The sequence below is a fragment of the Sus scrofa genome, chromosome 1, assembly GCF_000003025.6.
Source record: "Sus scrofa isolate TJ Tabasco breed Duroc chromosome 1, Sscrofa11.1, whole genome shotgun sequence".
Classification (NCBI taxonomy): Eukaryota; Metazoa; Chordata; class Mammalia; order Artiodactyla; family Suidae; genus Sus; species Sus scrofa.
Window position 1 is genome coordinate 77,623,051 of NC_010443.5, and position 22,928 is coordinate 77,645,978.

Sequence of the window (22,928 nt, forward strand, 5' to 3'; positions counted from 1 at the left end):
GGCACAGGATTCTTCCACAGAACGTTAGACTGTTATAAACTAGTAGGGCTGAAGATTGTACTGGGTGAGGAAAAAAAGAGGTCATATTTCTCTAGTGATTTCGTTGGCAATTTTAACTGACTCTATTCTACCAGTCAGATGCTCTTGCTTCTTTGATATTTTCCATTAAAAAAATCTTTATAACAGTCTCCAATGTATAATTTAGGAGTCTGGTTTGAAAAGAGAAAGAATGGAAACTAAAATTTGCAGAAACTTGAGGATGTGAGAGAACTCTATTTCCTATGAAAAAGAGGAAGGAAAAAAGTCGTTATCACTTATAGGTTATTTGGAGGGTTTTTTTTTTTTTCTTTCCCTTTTCTTCTCTCTCTCTATAAAGAATAAGCCTTTGAGAATCTAGCAGCAGTGAGAGGAAATTGTCTAAATGGCAAGTTAAACATAAGTCAGGTGAGAAAGGTGACAATGGACAAGGAATCAGGGCAGTGACAAAAGCTGCAGAGCGCCTGGCTGGAGGTGGACAGAGCCCCACCAGCCACATCCCCCAGAGGCCTCTCAGATGCAGGCAAATAGCATGTGGTGCTGTTGCCTTTTCTCCAGGAACCAGCTGCAAGTTCCTTTTTATTCCTTCCTTTTTGATAGACTCAGGTTCTGAGATGTTTAGGCAGGAAATTATTTATGTGTCAATATTTCAAAGGCATTTTATTGTGTGAGGGAGAGAAAGAGGGAAGAAGGAAAGCCAATATAAAAACAAATCCGACTTGAGATGGATTTTTTTTTTTGAGATTAAAAAATGTCTATTGCTCTTCATATCCCTTCTCTCTTTCCAGCTTTATGATGTTATTAAGGTGCCCTTTCCAACACAATATTTTCAAATGATCCAAACCCTGGGGATCCTGCTGATGTTTGGCTGTAATGAAATATATTTCGGTATTTGAAAAGTCCTTACAACGTGTGGGCATTTTGAGTCTATCACTTAAGCTCAGGGAGAGATTCTGCTCCATTTTTCCCAAGAATTTCATGAGAATCCAACATAAAGGAAAGTTACCCACCGCCATAATCAACAAGTACTCCCAGTGTTGCTAATTTTTTCATGTGCTCCTTAGAGCCCAGGGTCTACAGACAGACCTTTCTTATGGCCATTTTCAAAAGACTGCTTTTTTTTTGGTGCTAAAAAAATTCTACACACATATTTTATTTTTTATTTATTTTTGTCTTTTTTCTTCTTAGGGCCGCACCTGCGGCATACGGAGGTTCCCAGGCTAGGGGTCGAATCAGAGCTATAGCTGCCAGCTTACGCCACAGCCACAGCAATGCCAGATCCGAGCTTCCTCTGCGACCTACACCACAGCTCACGGCAATGCCAGATCCTTAACCCATGGAGCGAGGCCAGGGATCGAAGCCACAACCTCGTGGTTCCTAGTTGGATTTGTTTCTGCTGCATCACGATGGGATTCCCAGGCATATTTTTAAATAAATGAGTGCAGAGCAATAGTTGAGGTGTACTATTCTGGGGTCTTACCATTGTTCTGAAGGATGATATAAAATGTAAATATAGTCACCCAAAAAATTAGTGGGCTGAATGGGATATAGCTCTTTATTTGCATCTGCACAGCTATGTCCATTGGTGTGTACATATGACAGAGTGGGATACACTTGCTAATCTAGGAAAGAAAGCAATTGTTTTTTAATTTTTATTTTTTCTTTTTTGGCCGCTCTGTGGCTTATGGAGTTCCCGGGCCAGGGATCAGATCAGAGCCACAGTTGTGACCTATATCACAGCTGTGGCATCGCCAGATCCTTTAACCCACTGTGCCAGGCTGGCGATGGAACCCATGTCCTGGCACTGCAGCAACACTACCTATCCTGTGGTGCCACAGTGGGAACTTGAGAAAGCCATCATTTTAACTACTGCACATACAATTACCTTCTTTAATAAAATGTACAAATCACACAGCTAATAATTATATGTTTCTAGGAACGACAGACCAATGGTGACATCTTGGTGTTAGGACAGGGATTGATGTTCTGTTTAAAAGTTTAAAGTAACTGTAAGAGCTGTACCAGATCTAAGGGCTGTGGGTCAAGTATGTCTAAGCCTAGTTAGGAAACAGAAGTATTGATGGGGACGTAGAATATGGTAAGTGGATGGGTATGATGTAGGCCAGAAGCTACAGCTCTGATTCGACCCATAGCCTGGGAACCTCCATATGCAGCAAGTTAGGCCCTAAAGAAAAAAGAAAAAATAAATAAATGGATGGCAAAATTTATCTAGTCATGAGAATGAAACGTTATGTGCAGCTGTTCCTGCAACAGTGCTGAGTGTAGAGAGATGGTAGAAACACAGCACCCCCTGTGGGAGACCCCAGGTAAGTGTCCTCTCGGAGACCACACCCTCTGCCTTGCAGGGTTTCTAAACTACACACTGCCAGGGAACAGGAAGAGATAACTTTCAGGGAGTTCAGGATGATGATGGAAAAAACAAAGAGCTTTTAGAATTTAACCTCTTGCTTTCTACGTGGGGAACTACAGCATTATAAGCTTTTGACAAACATATGGAACTAATAACAGCTCTGAAGGAAAAAAACTGATAGAACCCAGTTGGCCAAGACCCACCTTGAGGGGCTGGCAAAGCCAAGTATTTCCCGAGTGTGGCTTTGTCCATATTCGTTGTACCTCTTTCCCTGCTCTGTGCCCACCCACTCCCTCCAGCATCCAAGTGGCCAGTAGCGAGTTAGAATTCAGGTTACCTGAGTAATGCTGTACAAGCTGCTGAAGTGTTTCAAACTGGGCCCGGGTGGTGATATAATACCCACCGTTGTCAAGTTTGCGAATTTTATAATGTTTGACATGGTCTCCTTTCATATCATCCCAGTCACGGATGGAAAGCGAATAGGCACCTGGGGAATATGCAAAGCATTAGCAGCTTCAATCATTCTCAGTAGCCATGTGTTTTTCAGGTCTCATTTACTCGAGTATCCTGATGAATAATTATCAGGAGGAGACACACACACACACACACACACACACACACACACACTTCTAGTTGGTAACACAGGAAGAAAACACCTTTTTCTGCAAATGTCAGAAGATACTAGCAAGAAAATGATTCTAGCCTTGAGAATGAACACTCCCTGGATTTTTTTCCTATGATACCCTATTCAGTACACTTGTGCTGGTGAACAAGGTACAGACCCAACTCACCCCCGGGAAGGAGGGAAGGGCTGCTCAGGGCTGGGCTGTGGCCCTAGTCTGATTACCCACAGAGCATCATGCAGGCAGGGGCAGTGCACACTGAAGAAATCTGAGAACCGTTTTTCTAGAACTGAGCTTCCACTTCTTGCTTCACAACACTGTTCCCAGGAGCTGGAGAACCAGTGCCTGGCAGATCAAGCTAAAGGCCACTGCTCCTTTCCCTGGGCCCCAGCTCCTCTGTGGGCTCTAATGTGTTGTTAGAAAAATGGGATGGCGGGCAGATGGAGGAAGAAAAGTCCTCAGTGGTGGAGAAAACAAAAGAAGTGCGGGAACACAACCTGTGCGATGGGCACCCGAGGAACCAAGAGGGATTTTTCAGAAAATCCCCATCCTAAAGGACTTCTGAAGAGTCTATGATCTCAGAGTCCCTGGAGGAGAGAAGTGGCCCCAGCCCCCGTGTGGGGAGGAAGGTCTCAATTTTGAGCCTCTGCCATCCTTTTGGAACTGTCTGCAGTTCTGGAGCCTGGAGGAAAATCTGAAAATAGGACTTGGCTCACAAGGCGGGGGGATATATGTACCATTTAAAACTCCTGGTACATTAGAGATAAGCCTTTCATCCCCTCTGACTAATCCAGCGATTTGAATGACAAGCCAGCTTCTTCAGCTCGTTATCTTACCTTTGGTGGTTTCACTCTCACGGATAAGAAAGGTACCTCTTGGGTTTCCAAAGGACAAAAGCTGTCGCTCAGCATCTTTTCGGCCGAGTTTTCCAAAGTACCACCTTTCAGTGAGATCAAGGGAAGGAAACATTTTATAATGAACATTTACAACAATGGAACAGCGTTGGTCCCTCTGCCCAGGAATCCTCATCTCCGATTCCATCCTCAGCCCCCGCCCTGTACATTTTTTCTTGGCCTCAACGAGTTCCTTTTCAATCTATTCCCAATTCCATCCCCAGTCCGTCTCTTTCACTCTTGAAAAACAATCAGATTTGAATTGCAGGTTATTTTTCTTGCCTCTAGAGATGACAGCAACCTGTGGATTTGTGTTAAAAGTTCCACCTGCATGCACAAAAAGAGAAACCCAAGACCTTGTTTTGAAATGGCAACCAAGAGGACCCTTCCCACGTGCCTCTACAAGACCCTGGATTTCTGAGCATAATTACAACACCTGGGAAATAATAAAACACAGGCTGAGTGTATATAAAAATCATTAACCAAGCATTTAAAAAGAAGTCGGTTAGAATGGATCAAAAACAAAGACATGGTGTTTTCAGCAACTTCCTAACTGCGGGAACTCTAGACTAGCCCTAACTTGAGGTGTCTGCGGCCCCCATGCTCGTTTCCATCCTCTCTCTGTCCAGCAGCATGAGAATGTGGGCAGGCAGAAGGGAGCTGTTGAGCAGCTGGGCTGTGACCTGCCCCAGGTGTGCCTTGGCCCAGATGCCAGGGCCAGGTTCCTGGGTAGCCAACTGCACGTCCTCAAAAACAACTCGGTGCCTAGGACTTGATCATATTCTATCATGATGCTCTCCTGCCACTTTAGGAGACATCACCTCAGTTCACCCCCCAACCTTCCTCATCCATCTTTCATCTCCCCTGCGCTCTCCAGCCCTGACCACGGCCTGGTGACTGGTTAACGTTTCTGTGTAGGTGCTGAGTGAGCGAGCAGCAGGTGCTCCATGAGCCCTAGGGGACCCAAGCAGAGGTCCACTGGAATCTGTGCACGGATCTGTTTCTAGAATGTGTGATGGTGAGAGGATCCAGTTTCTAAAATGAAATTTCAACTCATTATATGTGCACTATTATGTGTCACTGTCAAATTCTTTTGTGAATGAAAGAGCTTCCCTGAGGATAAGAGAAGACATGCTTCGTGCCAGCTCCTTGGTGATTTTAAAGGCATGAGACTGCAGTAATCCTAACCTAGCATGAGGTGGTATACAAAGAATTACACCAATTATTTGTGAGAAATGACTTTCTGGGTTTGTATCAATAACCCAATTAAAATGCAGTGTAAACATGAACAGTGGTGGAAAGAGGGCCCTAAGAACAATGGTGTGTACTGAAACAATTGCAATTTAAGATAAGGGCAATTCACCGCTCATGTAAAACCACAGGTATTATTTTTTAAATGCTATTTTATTCTTTAAAAACTGAGTATTTAAAAAACCCCTGGCCATTCTAAATATAACTTAAATACATGGAGGCTAGGTTCCCGGTTAAGTCAGAGCAATGCTTTGTTTTGGTGGTACCTTTTATTCTGAAGGAAGACAAAGATGTTGGCAAACCTGCCTTAAAATAAGGACTCAATACGGATTCTTTTATTCCCTGATGATGAAACAATCCCTGGGAGGAAAAAAGGAGCTCAGAACCACTGAATATTTGAGGGTGGGAAACAAAACAGATCTTCTTAGAGGAAATGCAGGGGAGCTAAAGACAAGACAACATTCCAGTTGGGGATCTGGCTGGGCTGTGGAGTCTAATCCTCCTCACAGGGCTCAGACAAACCCGGGGCAAGTGGGATACCAGAGCCAAAGGTCGGGTTCTGTGGCCGACTTTTCCTGACTTGTCTTCTGGTAAGTCAGGACTGCCTCCAACAAGCAGGATAGGCAGGTTCCCACGGTGTGGTGGGGGATCCCAGCCCTTAGCTGAGATGTCTAGGCCCTCACAGGAGCCGTACTGACAGCTCTTCACTTTGGAGGTGCCTATTTGGCACCCCGGGCAGGAGGAGCAACCACAGCTGTTCCTTCTAGAATCTGCCCAGCCTACTCACCACCTTTCGAAACTGCTATCAGAAAAATCCTTGAGCCAACAAACCGCTGGTCACAATTTGCTGTGAAAGAAGCACCTGACACCCCATATCAGAGGAAAGGGCCAGTGAAATGTACCCCCTCAGGACTGCCTGAGCTGTGGGACACCTGCAGGTGAGAGACCCCTACCCAGGGCCTGGACACCTGTCTTTTCAGCACCTTTTAACCTTTCCAATTCTGGGGAGGAGGAAAACCTCAATTATTTCTACCTCCTTTTTCTCTTTCTCCCCCACCCTCCCTATTCCCTTTCCCCCCATATCTTCAACAGACTTCAGGCCTAGACCCTTGGGCTGGTGATAGTACGTGCTCTAGCTAGAATTTCATCACCTTTTTAAAAAAATCTTTTTAGGGCCATACCCGAGGTATATGGAGGTTCCCAGGCTAGGGGTCCAATTGGAGCTACAGCCGCCAGCTTACACCACAGCCATAGCAACATGGGATCTGAGCTGCATCTGTGACCTATACCACTGCTCATGGCAATGCCAGATCTGCAACTCACTGAGCAAGGCCAGGGATCAAACCCTGCTAAGTGGGGTTCATAACCTGCTAAGTCACGACGGGAACTCCTCATTACCTTTTCATGGTTACTTTCTATTCATGGCAAGTAATACCAGGTTTTCTTGTTTAAGGTATTAATACAAAGTTTCTTTACAAAGTAAATGTTTTTCAAAAGTTAGCAGGCTTTAAAAAAAACATATTAAGTTGGTGAGGGTACAAATACTATGTAGATGTGGCAGAGGGCCTGGGGGACGTGGCAGGACCACACTCTCTCACCCCTTAATCAACTCTACTGATCGACTTCTCCCTCTTGCATAACGTTTTTGTTTGTTCGTTTTTGCTCTTTAGGGCTGCACATGAGGCATATGGAGGTTCTCAGACTAGGGGGTCAAATTGGAGCTGGAGCGCTGGCCTACGCCAGAGCCACAGCAATGCCATATCCGAGCCGCGTCTGCAGCCTACACCACAGCTCACGGCAACGCCGGATCTTTAACCCACCGAGAGGGGCCAGGGATCGAACCTGTGTCCTCATGGATACTAGTCAGATTCATTTCCACTGAGCCACGATGGGAGCTCCTCGCTCTCACACAATGTTAACAGCATTTTACTGGGGCAACTTTCTTTTAAAAGCAAGCAGTTAAGTGAAAATGACCAAAGAAAACATACTCTTCTGCCTGGATGGAGTCAACTGGAGCCACGTAATTGCTGGGAATGTAACCCGTCTCTCCTGTTGTCAAGGAGCGGGCCTCCCACCAGTCTCCTTCCCTGCAGAGAGAAAAGAGAAAAGGAAGTGAATTCGTGGACCATTTCAATGTCCTGTGGTCACAGACTCCACGTTGTGAGCATATATGACCACCTCCTAGTTATCCTGCTATCTGGTTTCGCCAACTCTAACACAGTCCTCTGCGAGGGTCTTTTTTTCTTCTTCTTCTTTTTCTTTTTAGGGACGCCCCTGCAGCACATGGAGGTTCCCAAGCTAGAGGTGGAATCAGAGCTGCAGCTGCCGGTCTACACCACAGCTATAGCAACAGCAGAACCAAGCCGTGTCTGCAACCTACACCACAGCTCACGGCAATGACGGATTCTTAACCTACTGAGGAGGGCCAGGGATTGAACTCACATCCTCATGGATGCTAGTCGGGTTCGCTAACTGCTGAGCTATGACGGGAACTCCACTTCAAGGGTCAAATGGGTACAATCTGAGTCAGCTGAGAGGGGAATCCAGCTTTGTCTCTCCTCTGTTGCCTTATTTAGAAATTAAAAATGTAGGACCCTGGTCATGAGGGGGGCTCTGGTGGGGAAGAGGGTATTTTTGCTTGGTAAGTGTCACCAACTTGGGCAAAGGGAAAGGGAACTGAGCCCCAGCCTACTGACGAAAAACAGTGAAAAAATGCTAATTATAGGAGATGAAGGATGTGTTACCCAACCTTACTGCAGTAAACATTTCACAATATATACACACATCAACCCATCACATGGTACACCTTAAAACCTCTACAATGGGACATTGCCAATTATATATCAATAAAGCTGGAAAAAAAATAGAACATGCACCAATTCTGCTACCATTTCATTCCTCTGCCCTGCCCCGAGGCAAACAGCATCCAGGTGCTGCTGGAGAGATCCAGCAGAGACAAGCTGCTGGCTTTAATGTTATTCGGTCCATCATTAAATTATTCAAAAGATGAAGCAAAGAAAAGGGGGGGGGAGAAGGAGAGGGAGAGAGACAGAGACAGAGACATAGACAGACAGACAGACTGTCTATAGCTGTAGATCATCTGAGAAAGGAAGCCTTTTAGGAGGCCTAATAAAGGATGGAGGTGCTCTGAGTACCTGCCTTGTTTGCTCTCAAGAAAATGGGTAGAAGAATAAAGCCTACGAGAGGCTGGGCCTCTCCTGGACATTTGCAGCCTGAGGTTACTTCATGGAGCACTGTCAGCCCTGCCCTGAATCCGGGGGTATGACAGGAAGGGGGGGGAGGTGCAGAGGTGTGTGCAGGGATGGGTAGGGGGATGAGAGTGTTAGTCACACCGCCCCCTGGAGCCCAGTGTTCCAGCCACAGGATGGTCTCATCTGTGAGGCTCACGGCACTGTGGGCAGAAGGATGTGAATGTGAAAGAGGGTGCTTGCAACACCACCCTCAGCATAAAACCAGTGACTAGATTAAATGCTCAGAGTTCACAGGCTTAGACTCCCTCAGCTGCACGTGACGGGGAGCAGGGTGCAGTGCGTGCCTCTCCCCATCAACAGAGCTTAGCCGACTTCCTGGGGTAGCTTTGACACTGACTGTGTCCACAAACCCTCCCCTAGCCTGAGGTCAGGAGCACGAGGGGCAGAGAGGATGCAACTGCCCCTGAGCAGACGGAGGCCTCTCAGATGTCTCATCACCAGAAGCCTTCTCTCCTTCCTTTTTTGGTCCTTGGTGGGAGCAAGTGAAATCCCAAGCTGCATTTTTTTTTTTTTATCACTTTTTTTTTTTTGGCTGAGCTGTTAGTCTAAGCCCTCAGACAGGGGAAGAGAAATGCTGGCTTTCGGCCCTGGTCAAGATCTCCCCCAGACAGATGCAATTAGGTAGAGGATAACCAGCCTCTGTATAAACACCAGCCTTATGCCAGGGGCCCAGCCTTTAAAGACTGGCTCCGAGGGAGGGAAGGATGCACAATGATCCCAGATAGGATTCCATACAGCGGCAGACAAACAGTGACAAGTGTACATGTGCAGCTGTGGGTGAGCGTTGGTGGCATGAATAACAGAATACCCTATAAGAAAACAGGGTGCTGGAGAGGTTTTATTTCTTGTTTTTGTTTTTTAAAACTATAGTTGACTTATGATGTTGTGCCAATTTCTGCTGTACAGCAAAGTGACTCAGGCAGATACAGATATCCTTTTTAAACATTTTAAAAAAAATTGTTATTTCCTCAACACAATTTTTTTTCTCCTGTACGGCATGGTGACCCAGTTACACATACTTGCACACATTCTATTTTCTCACATTATCATGCTCCATCATAAGTGACTAGACATAGGTCCCAGTGCTACACAGCAGGATCTCATTGCTAATCCATTAGTTTGCATCTATTAACCCCAAGTTCCCAATCCATCCCTTCCCCTCCCCCTCAGCAACCACAGGTCTATTCTCCAAGTCCATGATTTCCTTTTCTGTGGAAAGATTCATTTGTGCCATATATTAGATTCCAGATATAAGTGATATCCTATGGTATTTGTCTTTCTCTTTCTGACTTACTTCACTCAGTATGACAGTCTCTAGTTCCATCCATGTTGCTGCAAATATCCTTCTTTTTAAAATGTTCTTTTCTCTCATGGTCTAATCCAGGAGATTGGATATAGTTCCCTGTGCTATACAGTGAGACCTCATTGCTTATCCATTCTAAATGTAACAGTTTGCATCTACCAACCCCAAACACCCCATCCATACAATTCCATCCCCTCTCTGCTTGGCAACCACAAGTCTGTTTTTTATGTCTGTGAGTCTGTTTCTGTTTCGTAGACAGGTTCATTTGTGCCATATTTTAGATTCCACATGTAAGTGATATCATATGGTATTTGTCTTTCTGACTTACTTCACTTTGTGTGATAATCTCAGGTTGCATCTGCTGGCAAAGGTTTTAAACAAGGTATGTTTTAATTAGTTTCTCAGTCTTTTTCTAATCTATTAAATGAATTTAAACAGATAATCAAAAAAGGGAGATAATTTCTCCCAGAAAGTCCTTTATTAATAAGCTTAAATTTAGGTCATGTCCAGATTTTTATGATAAAATAATTCACACATATCAAAGACTGTATGTTGCATGTGAACACCTGAGGCCCAACCCCCCAACTGAAGACTAGATCATTACCAGGCTGTGGAACTGGCCCTGGGTTGCTCACCGATCTCATCCCTCTCCTTTCAGGTTCAAATCATGAAATTAAAAAATGTTAACATTTTAGCAGTTTCTGTTGGTTTCATTTCCATGTCCTCCAAAAGAAATACATGCACTTGTCAGTACACCATCTAAGAACATATGCGGAAGTTTTTTTTTCTTTAAACATTGCATATGTTTAAGGAAATTGCTTTGCAGCCATTATCTTCATTTTAATACAGTAATGCTTACTGCTTGGAAATTCCACTAGATGGAGACATTTCATCATAAAGAATAACAATACCTATCATCTCCAGCCTTTCTCTTCCTTTCTTTCTCTCTTTCACACCCACAATACCCTCCCGCCCCTACACTCACACCTGGGTATTCTCCAAAAGAGTGAAGAAATATTAAATGCTTGCAGTAGAGACTAATTTTTTTTTTAATTGCAAGATAACCTTCACTGAGTTAGTTCTAACTGATTTAAATGAAAAAAAAAAAGATGGAAATGTCATCTGAGGCAGGAAGCCAACACATTTTGCTGCAGGTTGGGACAAGCCCAGCCTTATTCAGGTGATCTGGTATTAATCAAGCTATTTCCATTTCAAATCTATCTCATTTTGGTCTCAGCAGAGATGAGAATCCAACTACCAGATCATTTTAAAGTCATGTATTAGGAATTCATGATTTTCTCTTAAGTGACTCCATTAATCTCACAAGGGTTTTCAGTTACTCATGAGAGAGATAAAATCCTTCTTTCTTTTTCAAGGCCATCTAGGGTCACTTTCTCCATCAAAGGAGATATGAGGTGACAAGGACACAATGTATTATGTAGTAAGGCTCACATGCTGTGCCCAGATAGGCTGGAATGGACTTGAGACATAAAAAAAAAAAAAAAAAAAAAAAAAAGTCTTTGAGCAAATGAATAAATCTCTTTTTAAGACCCTAGGAAGCTAATTCAAATAAATAGGTGATTTCTGCACAAACTATTCACCTTGATTTAGGAAAATAGGATCTTTACTACATTACTTTTCCTTGTTTGAGTTATTGTAGGTAATTGGTATTATTAAAGCTGCATTTTTCTTTTTTCCCCCCTCTTTTTAGGGTGGCACCTGTGGCATATGGAAATTCTCAGGCTAGGGGTCGAATTAGAGCTGCAGCTGCTGGCCTATGCCACAGCCACACCATATCCTTCACCCACTGAGCAAGGTCAGGGATCAAACCGGAGTCCTCACGGACACCATGCTGGGTTCTTAACTCACTGAGCCACAGTGGAAACACCTAAAGCTGCATTTCTTTAAAGAGTTCTTACAGTTCAGCTATTTCATTAATTCAGGGTTGATGAGATTTTAACTCATCTTGCTCGGATTCAAATATACAATTTACGCACATATAGTTTGTGAATAGTTTCTCTAACTCTTATCTGGCCCTGGTTTAGAACAGCTTTTAAGTTTGCCTAAGAGCTTCCCCTGTTGTTCTAATTTAAAGACTTATCAAAATTAAAAGTCTCTTTCCAATCCCCAGCATTGCTCAGAGGGCTCATGGTCCCAGGAGCTGGGAGCCCAGAGCCCTGATGGAGCCAGGAAGTGGCATTTGCCAACAGAAGTCAGCCTTGATCTATGGAGCTATGGAGCATTATCATTATAAATGCTGAATTCTTTCTAACTTTGGTCACTGCTCATCTTACTCTCAGAGAGCATATCCATAACAATTTGAAAAATGCTTTGATGGGCTCTAAACCAGATTTCTTCTTATCATGATGAAAAGAACTTAAAGGAGTTGCTAGCCTAGGCAATGAGCAGTACTCCACTCTGTGTAAAGTGTTTACTGTATTTTAGAGCTGCTGTTTCTAGGTGGTACATCCCTGGCCGTGAAATGAGAAAATAGGGAATAAAACAGATGAAGGTACCTATTCAAAAATGGGTCAAGTTCAAGGATGTGCAAATACCCTGTACTAAGCACCTACACTAGGTCAGCGAAGGAGGCCCACCCCCCCTTGGTGAGGAGAGTGCTGGGCACAGGCGCACACGCGGATCACGTGTCATGCTGCCATGCGAAACACAAAGGCTGGTCCTTGAGTTCTGCCTCTAGACTGGGAAAGGAGTGGGAGGACACACACTGGGAGATGTGGCAGCTGCCCCAGGGAGATCACAGCCCTGTCCCTCCCTCTCTTTCAAGCGATGAGAGCCAGGGCCCCAGAGAGGCTGGGGGAGGGGGAGGGAGACGCCTGCCATCTGGTTCTGTCCTCTCGCTTTGTTTTTCCTGCCTCATTTTCTCTTCCCTGTTATTACCCTTGACTTCAGGATACTGTGTTTGTTACAAAAACCTTATTCCCCTGCACCCCTCCCCAATAACCTTGGAAAAGGGTATTTAAATGGCATGTAAGATGAGAAATTCCACTGGCAAGAGAGAAGACTATTAGACGGGGAAAAAAACCCCTTTGTAATATTTTCTTTTAAGAGAACAGGGTCAGAAGTTCAAAAGCCTTCTGTAAACATTACAGGCCAGGCATGCAAATCACAAAATATAGATTGAGATAGATCAGCTCTTCCTTGAGTGTTTCTCCACAGCTGCAACTGGAAGCCATTCAAGATCCTATCCACATTAACGGAGGAAGAAATCGCAAGTTTGATTTGGGCGAGGACTGGCTCTCCAAGTGCCCTACAACCGATGTGGGGATCCACCCGCCCTATGGGGAAAACCTAAGAAGAACTGTGTACGGGAATGCCTACTATTCTTTAATTCTCACCTTTTAGAAATTACAGATTGATTGAAAGTTCTAACCATCCTTGGCATTTAGGAAATATTGTATAAAATGGGGAGAGGTAGGGAGGGTTATTTCAGATTTCAAAGTTAGTAGACTGACAAGAAGCATTCATCTGAGCATCAGATTAACAGTAAGGAATCATCAATCAGAAGAGATCAAATCCCCCCCCCATCCCTTCAAAACTTCATGCAACACAAATGGCTCAGCCCCTCTAGCAGGGACCTTTCCCACACTGACCCTGACGCTGCCCTTGGGATGGATACCGGCCCAATGCACCGGGGCAGATCCCTAACCTGAGCCTCTGGCTCCTCATCTGTCAAACAATGACTGAGACACGTCTCAGACAGTCGTTGTGAAGAATAAACGAGAACATTTGTAACTTAGCACATGGCTGGCACATAAGGAGCCTTCAATAAAGGGCAACTGTTTACTATTTTTAAAAAATGCCTCTGGCTAGAGAAGGAGGGCTTGGGGGCGGGAGCAGGTAATTCTTTTTGATCTGGGTATGTGTTGCACAGGAATGTTTGGTTTGTGAGTATTCTGCAAATAGTACACACTTTAATGAAATTGCAGTAAAATAAGTACAATGCACGACTTGAACCATTTTCAAGCTGAGTGGCATTATTCTTATTCAAGTATCACCACGTACATTTTTGATCCGTGTACTTGACCACATGTCTTTAAAGTAAAAAGTTAAAAAAAAAAAAAAAAACTACCCACTCTCCTGCTAATGATGACAATAAAGATTTCAAAAATAACCCTGTAACTATGGAAATGGTGCCTTCTGATGTCTGGAAGTCACTGGCCTCTTATGGGAAGGGGGGAGGCCGTTCTTGCCTCTGAAAGGTGGTCCTGAGAATCAGGGGCGTCCCAGAGAAGGGGTGGGTTTTCCCAAGAGGCAGTTGTCAGGGCCTGAGGAAGTTCCCTGTTCCAAGGACCGCTCTTCTTCCTAGGTGAGTGGGCTGCCTCTTGCCTGCCCTCACGCGTGCTCTCAGGGAAACTGAGAAAGCCAGGTTTCCCGCCCTTCAGAAATCCAATTTGCTTAGAGAGCAGAGGGCAGTGTAGCCAGCACCCAGGTGGTGTCCTTCCCCAGCCACTGGGGGGCGCTCAGGAGGAAAACGTGAGGTGTAGGGAGAGGGTCTGTCTTGCAGACAAGGGACACCTCCATTTTCTTCAAGCCTGGGTTTTTCTGGAGGGCCCCCGACCCCGTGCACACATAGTGGTGTGCACAGCTGGTAGGTGTCTTCGCCTAACAGACAGTATTTAAAAACCATAGGGAAATCTGACCCATATTTACTCTCCCTAAAGGAAGCATTATATGCAGGATTTGGAAAGTGAGTGATTCTCAGCCTGGACATTTCCCCACTGCCTGCTGCACTGATGATGCCTGCACTGTGGTCATTCTCAAGCGGGCAAAACTGCTTTTCCTTCTAACTTACAAAGATTTCGGTCACTTGCAAAATTTCATTATGGCAAAATGCCTCCATAGGCTTCACTGACTTGGCAGTTTTGAAAAAGGAACTTGGTGCTAGCCTTCCGTGAAGTTAGGCCAACAGGTGAACTTAGAAGAAAAGCTACAGGCACAGAGAGGGTGCTGTGGCTAGGCAAGCCTGTGGCAATCACCTGAAACTGTAGCTTTATAGAGGGTGATGCAGGTGCTTTCACAACCTTTAAACCAAAACCAAAACCATCCACTCTGCTTCCATGACAGCTTCCAAAAAGCTGCCCGGATGCACAGCACCGTAAAGTATAGCACTAGTTCATCAACTTTTCTTCCCTCAAGTTAACTGCTAAGAATTAATGAATTAAGTGTTCAATTCGTCAGTTCATTAATTCTCAGCAATTTAAGATTAGATTCGGAAATCTGAAATGCTACGATCAAGTGTCCTAGAATTTCAGAGATCTAATTTTAGTGAGTGCTAACACAAGAACTGTTTCCCACTCTGAGAGGCCGTGCATGCTTTCCCGACCCTCTTCAAACTTACGAGCTGTTCAGTATTTGAAATTTTTCTCCTTTGTGAAAACTCAGGTCATCTTCCGTCCGGGCTTCATAATCGTAAAGGGCCACAAACAGCGTCACTCCTGACAAAAGCAAAAGCAAAAGCAAAAGGGGAGAGGTTATTACACCAGGGGAAATTAATTCCAAGAAATTAAATCTTCGCTAAAAGCTCCTTTGCCGAATTTACATCTAATCAGCACTGATAACATGAGGCAGTGTTGTAATGAATGTGTGAAACCAGAGTCCCGGGGCTGGGTTTATGCCTTGGTCTTTGCAGGGGAAGCGTATGTGATCCAACTAAAGCCTGGAGTTGAGGCTTTAGTCTCTGTACACTTGGGTGAGTCCTCGGGAAGAGACAGACGTCAATATCATGGCCACGCCCGAGGAGCAGCAGCCACATGGTAGTTGAGATTTACAGAGCTAGGCAGCAATTAGACACCCTTTATCCCACACACGGTCTCTGTGCAGGGGCCCCCATCAGGTCTGGGTAAGATGGACCACTCTTTCCCTTGGCATGACAGGATGTAGGATGTAACAGGAAACTCTTCTGTAGCCTGGGTGCTGAGAAGCCCCTCTCCGTAAACGCTCAGTGCAGTCAGAGGAGTCTTGCCGTTGCACCTGCTCTTGCGTTGGGTCTCCCTCTCTCTTTCCACCTTGAACGTGCCCCTCCTCGTGCTGAATCACAGTCCTTGCCCTTCCTCAGACCTTCCCTGTGACTTCTCATCTGTCAGATGCCTCATAGAGGCCGGTCCTGCTGTGCAGAGGTTTGCTATCGACAGTGAGGAATATCCAGTGCCCTGCCTGGCCTAGGACTTGCTCCATGTCATCGGCGGAATTCTAAGACAGCCCTTGGTGACATCCACCTCCCAGGATCCCTTCACTCAAGTGTGGGCTGAACACGGTAATTTGCCTCTAACCAAGAGAACGTGGCACAGGTGACGGGATGTCCTGCAAGGGATAGGCTTCCACTTCCAAAGACGGTGACTTCTGTCTTCCGCCAGACTCTTCTGCACTGCTGCTTGGGCTTGATCACACTGATGAAGCAAACTGCCAGGCTGGCCAGGCCCACATGACAAAGAACTCAGGGTGGCCTCTGGCCAGCAGCCAATGAGGAGCTGAGTCCTGCAAACACCCCATGAACCTGGCAGCAGATCCTTCTCAGAGGAACAGTAAGAGGACTGCAGCCTGGCCAACGCACCTTGACTGCGGCCTGGGAGAGCTTCTGAAACAGAGAAACCTGCCGAGTCATCCCTGGACCTCAGACCCACACGAACGGCAGGGTAATAGATGTGTTTTCCTTTTGAAGCTGCTACGCTTTGTGATTGTTTGTTGTGCAGCCATTAATAACGAATACACCCCATTTTTCTACGTTCTGGCTTCTCACTTTGATCTCCCTGCACCCCGAAGTGCCTCATGTGGCTGAAGAACGCCTGCTGTGGGTTCTGCTCTTCATCAAGCTCCCGTTCTGCTACGTTGGGAGCTCCAAGGGAACGGATGTGCCCAGGGACTGTTCCAGACCTGGAGGGGGAAGCAGGGCTTGCGCCCCCCAACCCCAAGTGGGCCTTCCTGCGGAGGGCTGGCACGCAGAAGGTCTGACCGTGCAGGGCGGCAGGGCTTGTTTGACAAAAATGCAAAACCTTTCAGAGATTTCTTTGAAAGATTAAAAAAGATTCTGGCTGAAAACAGAATGGGAGCCTGTGAGGCCATGCCCATCCTCATGAACACACTGTGAACAGACACCCTTCAGTTCAGAATCTAAAAACAATTCCAAGCCCCGTGGTGTGGAAGACAAGGGGCATGCGGACAATACCAGCCCTCGCCCACGTCTCCCTGCAGCAGCCAGCAGGTCCTCACTGGGGGTTTTTATCCTCTAGGGCTGGAGGGGGAGGCAAAGGAGGCTGCAGGGAGACACAGACACTGCTCCTGGCCTTAAAGCACTGAAAACAGCATGAAGGAGAAAGGCATGCACATGTGTTCAAGCCAAATAACCCAGGCAGAAACATCCACCAGCATTTGGGGGGGTCTTGTTTCGGCTTTCACACGTTCTAAGGAATCAGATGCCCTCTTGTACGAACATTGTCCCTGACTGTGTTACAGACCCACGTTCAACCGAGGAGTCCTCTCTAGTGACTTTATGAACAATACCTGCAGACACAGGATTCATGTCGAGCATTTGTGCATGAACGCACAAGGTCAGTGCCTGTGTCAGCAGAATCGGAGTCTGGCTGGCAAAGCACTTGTTTTCTCCCAACAGGCACAGTGTGGTCTGGGTGCATTTCTGGCTTTTTTCCCCTCCTGCATCCTCCAGAGACAAACGTCCCTAGACTGCTGGGCCGCCTCTTTCCTTCAGCCCTTCAGCCCAGGTGCCTCCCAGGAAGGCTGGAAGGATGAGGAGGAAGGGTGTCCAGGCCTCAGTCACCCTGCCACCCTTCAGGCCTGCTTTATAGGGACAGCTGGATGCATAATGCACCAGGATGCAAGGATGAACATAAACATTTTTTCTCCCAAGCAGTATGTGATGTGCTGGCAGAACAGAAGTAGTGAAATGCCTGAAGCTGTGGGTCAGGTCCCCTTGACAGAACCACACGGCTCTGTTGGGTGTAGAGGAAGAAAACCATTGCTGAGGACTCAGTAGTGGCAACTCCCCAGCTAAAAAGGCACAATGGGTCGTTATGGAGGACATCTGCTCCCACACAAGCTGAGAGCATAAGGGTTGATGTATATTTTTAAAAACTTTTGTAATAAATACACCAATTTTGGAACAAATAATGTCAAACATCTAGTTACCATGGTTCACATACTGGGAGAGGATCTGGAAGACTAAGGATGCATGAGATAACTTACAAATATTTCAGAAAACATATGTCTGAGAACACATGCCAGAGAGTTTCCAAAGTATTAGCTAAGTCAGCAAATGCACATGGCAGTGAAACACAGCCTTGGGAGAGAGAAGGAAATCTTAAAAGAAAAAAAAGAGAGAGACAGAAGATCCCTTAAGGATACATTAGATTTGATTTTAAAATACAAAAAAGATACATGAAAAATGGGGCTGATAAAGTCAGTCATGTGGAAGATGATGGGAAGAGCAGAGAACCCATGAAGGTGAACAGCCGAAGGACAACATGGCCAAATGGCCCCAGGACTCTGGAGGGATGGGCAGGCTGGGAGTTAGGAAGCGGAGAGGCAGAGCACCACCCTGAAATGCTCTGAATGGGACGGCGGGTGGGGGTGGGATTCAGGGAAGAAGTGCATTTGTCTGGAGAACTCAGAACATCCACGCTCAGATACAGTCCCAGGACCTCTGATTCCAAAGCCCTGGGGTTGGGACTCAGGCATCTGCATTTTGGAAAAGCCGCTCAGTTATTTGGAGGCAGCCAGCCAAGGCGCACCACCACTGGCCTCAAGGGCCTCAGCAGCAGGTTTTCTCCCGTAACCTCGAAGGATCTCAGAGGGCAGCAACTGGGGGCCCCCACACTACTGTTGCCAGCATCAAGATTTGTACACTGAGCTCTGGCTTTTTTGGGCGGAGGGTTAGATTTTTTTCTTTTTTATTAGCGTATAGTTGATTTACACTGTTGCATCACTTGTTGCTATACAGCAAAGTGACTCAGTCATATATATATACACTCTTTTTTCACGTTATCTTCCATCACGGTCTATCCTAGGAGACTGGATAGAGTTCCCTGTGCTGTACAGCAGGACCTCATTGCTTATCCATTCTAAATGTAATCCTTTGCATTGACCAACCCCAAACTCCCTGTCCATCCCACTTTCTCCCCCTTTCCCCTTGGCTCTGGCTTTTTTAACAGCCCCTTATCTGGCAGAGGCTGGAGAATGACTGAAAACATAAAACATTGAGTCCCTCATCAAAGGAACACAAATGTTCAACCGCCAGAAGACTTAAGGGGCAGCTGGGTTCTGACCTGTTCCTCCTCTCGTACGCAAGGTCCCAGTGTGAGACGAAGAGCTCACGCCCCCGAAGACGGTGAGTCCTTGGCCCCCGGCTGCATGGAAGTTGTTGTAGTTTGGGATGGAGGTCACGCCGAAGCTGGGGTAGTGCTGAGGAGTGGGGTCTGTGCCATAGCGGAAGCCGGAGCTCTGGTTCAGGCTGCCATCCCGCTCCTCCGTCAGTTTTGTTGCTTCTTTATCCTTACATTGCACACAGCCCATTATCTAAATTCCTGGTGAAAACAAACAAAAAAGACCCCATGAACCTGGACGCTCCCTCTTGGCTGGGTTGCTTGATGATTAAAGAGGAATCATTTACACAGCTCACCGTTGGGTATTTCAGACCTAGAGCAGCATGAAAAGCAGTGGCAAGGGTTGAGGGTCGGAAGCAATCTCAGTGCCCTGGACAATCAGTCATTCCCCACAGGCTCCCAGTGATGGGATCAGCCATGTTCACAGAGCAGCATCTTTCTTCAGAGGTCTGCACCCTTACTTACAATTCTGGAACGTCACACATCTGCCTAAAGACAGCCCACTCATTAGTCCTTAATAACTAACCTATTACGCTTTTCTCTAGTCATTTTAAAAAATAGTGTTTGCTCTCAAAACCGAGCCTATGCCATAGGCTCAGTGCCTCCTGCACCTGGCAAAGGAAATCTACAGAAGAGGGTCCAGGAGTACTGGGAAAGCTGGAATACGGCCCCTCAACAGCTCACTGCCCTGCATCCATGGAGACTCATTCTTCAGGCACACGTTTGATAAATTTTAAGCAATCAGATGAAGTATCAATAAAGAAATGATTGCTGGATGAAGAAATAACAACTGGCAGAAACTAAGAGGTCTGAGTATGTGTGCAGGCTGTCATGATAGCCTAGAGTAACAAAATCATTTAAACCTGCTAATTAATTTTCCTAATTTCCATTAGCTTTTGACATCTTTCAGAAACATTAAAAAAAATCTTTCTCATGTTCTAGAATTAGTGGTGAATTAAAACTTGAATCACTGTCACCCCACCCTCCTTGAGACCAAATCTACGTGTTTTGCGCCCATCTCAGTAAATGGGGCACCACCAATGGCCCATGCGTTCAAGTCAGAATCCTGAAAAGTGTCCTTACTGGCTCCTCTTTGTTGATGTCTGACTCTTCCTGTCTCACACTTTATTATCCAAACATGTCGAACTTCTCAACTCTTCAAAGGTCTATTCTTCCCACCAGACTTTAGTCCTCAGGATGTGGCTTTGAACACATTCCCCGCTTTGATATACAATATCCCTCATATCTTGGTCTAGACACTGCTTTCTCTACAAAGCCCCTGACATCCCCCAGGCTGGGGTGGAGCCCTTCCTAGGTGCTCCCACAGCATCTTGAGTTCCCTTATTACAGCCCCTATCTCGCCATGTTGAAACATGGCGGGTTCACTTGTCTTAATGCCCAATAGACTGGGAGCGCTGGGAAAGCAGGGCCCAGTCCATTTTTTGTCATAGGTATATTGCTGGTGCCTGGTGCACAGTAGGTGCTTAAAAAAAGAGCACGCAACTAAGTGAAGATTCCCTAATGTACTGTTTTTCTTTCACCTTTTCTTTCTCTCTGCGTCAAGGCCAACCCTTCTTCCAGGAGCTTTTTATCGGCAGTATGCCCTGTGTTTTTGAATCTATCGGTATGTGTGAGAAGTGAAGAAGATTCAAAAATAGAAGGTAAGTTGGTTAAATGATCCCACTTTGGAATACAATACCCTGTAAGACCCTGTCAAGCTGACAGTGGGGAGAGAGAACATGCAATGACTGTCCCTGCCAAAACTCTGAAAAGTGGCCCACTGGGGACCAAAGAACCAACTAAGAAACACATGACATCATGTAAAATTACACGTACTCACTGGGGAAGGCACAGCTGGTGCACGATGGGAAAGGACTTGAGGTGGTGGAGGGGAATGAAAGAGCCAGTTTTTCTATCATACCTTGCCAACCAAAATGGGGGTGCCACATCAGATATGGAGACTCTCGGGAGTGCTATTCTGAGCACTGCTCACTGGGGTCACAGAAGCCCACGTTTACTGCATGTTTCAATAAATACTTATTGAATTACATGTTAGTTCCTAAGGATGGAAACGTCTGGAATTGAGCCGCGTGCTGCTTGAGCTGAGCTCACCAAAGCTGGAACACATTTATGTGTAAGTCATTCCAGATTAATTTACAGTGTACTGTGTCTGACTTGCTCTCTAGTTTATGGTAAATGGATACAATTTTAACAAGTTTCCAATAGGAAATGCAAAATATCTCCAAGGCATGACTGGAGGAGTTGCATCATTTGCTGTTGGGACTGCTTCATAAGACTTGCTTTATATTAACTCTTTCCTGGTGGAAAGTTGCCCTCAAGCTCCTTCAAAGGCCAACAGCAGATACTGCTTGTCTCAGGTGCTTTTTTCAGGGATTGCACTGACCTGCTGTAATCAGGGGTCATGAGACCTGAATCACAGAATCATATCATTTATGGGTCTCAGCTGGGGGTGACTTGGCTGCCCCTCCCACCAAGGGACATACTGATTGTCACAGCTTGAGGGTAAGGGGTACTGTTGGCATCAGTGGGAACAGACCAAGGAAGCTGCTAAACATCCTAAGCTGAACAGAACAGCCTCTAACAACGAAGAACTACCTAGTCCCAAATGTGGGTGGGTCAAGGTCAAGAAATCTAGATTTAAGAAGAGGAAAGAATTTATAGTTATAGTTTAGAAACAGGGTAGGCACTGTTACCCTTATATGTATATGACTGACATGCAATCCGGAATGCCTTCCTTGAAGAATAGGCAGGCAAGGTAGAAAAAGGCAATTTTAAAAACTGACATAAAATACTCTAGAAGTTAGTTCCTTGTGATAGAGAAAAGAAACTAAACCCAATGAGAACTCTCATTACAGACTACTCTTTCAACTCCATCAAAATAAACCCTACATCAGAAACCTACTGAAAATAGGATCCCCCATCTAACCAAACTAAGAAAAAAATCGTTCAAGATCTACTTTAAAAAGTATGACCACTGTAATAAATGTCTATCAGCTTGTATACAATCCTATGAAATAATGGAAGGAAAGAAATAGTAAGCTCCTTGGAGGCAGGGATTATTTTTCTTTTGTTTCATGATTGCATCTCTAGTGTCAAAACAGTGCCTGGAACATAGCAGGAGCACAATAAATATTTGTTAAATGATTAAATGCAAAAAACCCTCTCAAACTCCATCAGAAGCATTTTGGAGAAAACAATTCTCTTTTATAGAAGGGAGAGCTCCGTTACTACTTCATGTGTTTGCAGTTTTGAGTAAGGAAATGTTGTGCACAGATCTTGCTTACTTTCTTCCCTTCATTGACAAACATGAAGAAAATGAAATACATCATTAAATATGGGCTCAATTCATTAAAAGTTAATCACAACGAAAATATTTGTGTAAGAACCTATGGTCTCATTCCTCCCACTTGAGGGGTCAGACTAACCATTTCCTGATGAGAGAGTCAGAAGACGCTATACGAATTGTACTTAATGTGATTTCAGGCTCCTTGCCATGAAGCAAAATTCTGAGCATCTAATTTAAAATGAAAACATCCTTTGTTACATACAGTTCTGGCCAATGCTGTGGGCCCATCAGGAACAGACAATGAGCGAATGAATATACTTGATAAAGACCCACGGGCCATTGGGAAATGGCAGATAATGTCGCTGGAGAGTGGGGCCCTGGAGTTACTCTGATCAGTAAATCGTACATCATGAACTCATGACCACTATTCTCTGCAACATCATGACATCACGACCATTGTTCTCTGCATGTGGCTGTGCCTAGAAAAACTGATGCATAGCACTTTGGCCTGGAGGATCC

General features: G+C 45.4%; 1 protein-coding gene across 6 annotated transcripts in view; it reads right to left on the bottom strand.

The window, feature by feature from the left end:
• FYN (FYN proto-oncogene, Src family tyrosine kinase) overlaps positions 1-22,928 on the bottom strand; it is a 225,931-nt gene that overhangs the window by 38,376 nt on the left and 164,627 nt on the right. For 5 of the 6 annotated variants that reach the window (XM_021084366.1, XM_021084373.1, XM_021084347.1 and 2 more), the window contains exons 3-7: positions 19,046-19,303; positions 15,109-15,205; positions 7,163-7,261; positions 3,867-3,970; positions 2,745-2,894 (exon numbers count right to left, since the gene is read on the bottom strand). In XM_021084366.1, the coding sequence (XP_020940025.1) occupies positions 2,745-2,894; positions 3,867-3,970; positions 7,163-7,261; positions 15,109-15,205; positions 19,046-19,292 (697 nt within the window). In that variant the 5' untranslated portion in view covers positions 19,293-19,303. Of the gene's footprint in view, positions 1-2,744; positions 2,895-3,866; positions 3,971-7,162; positions 7,262-15,108; positions 15,206-19,045; positions 19,304-22,928 lie in introns of those variants that run through there. The other variant, NM_001080206.2, reaches the window with a different exon arrangement.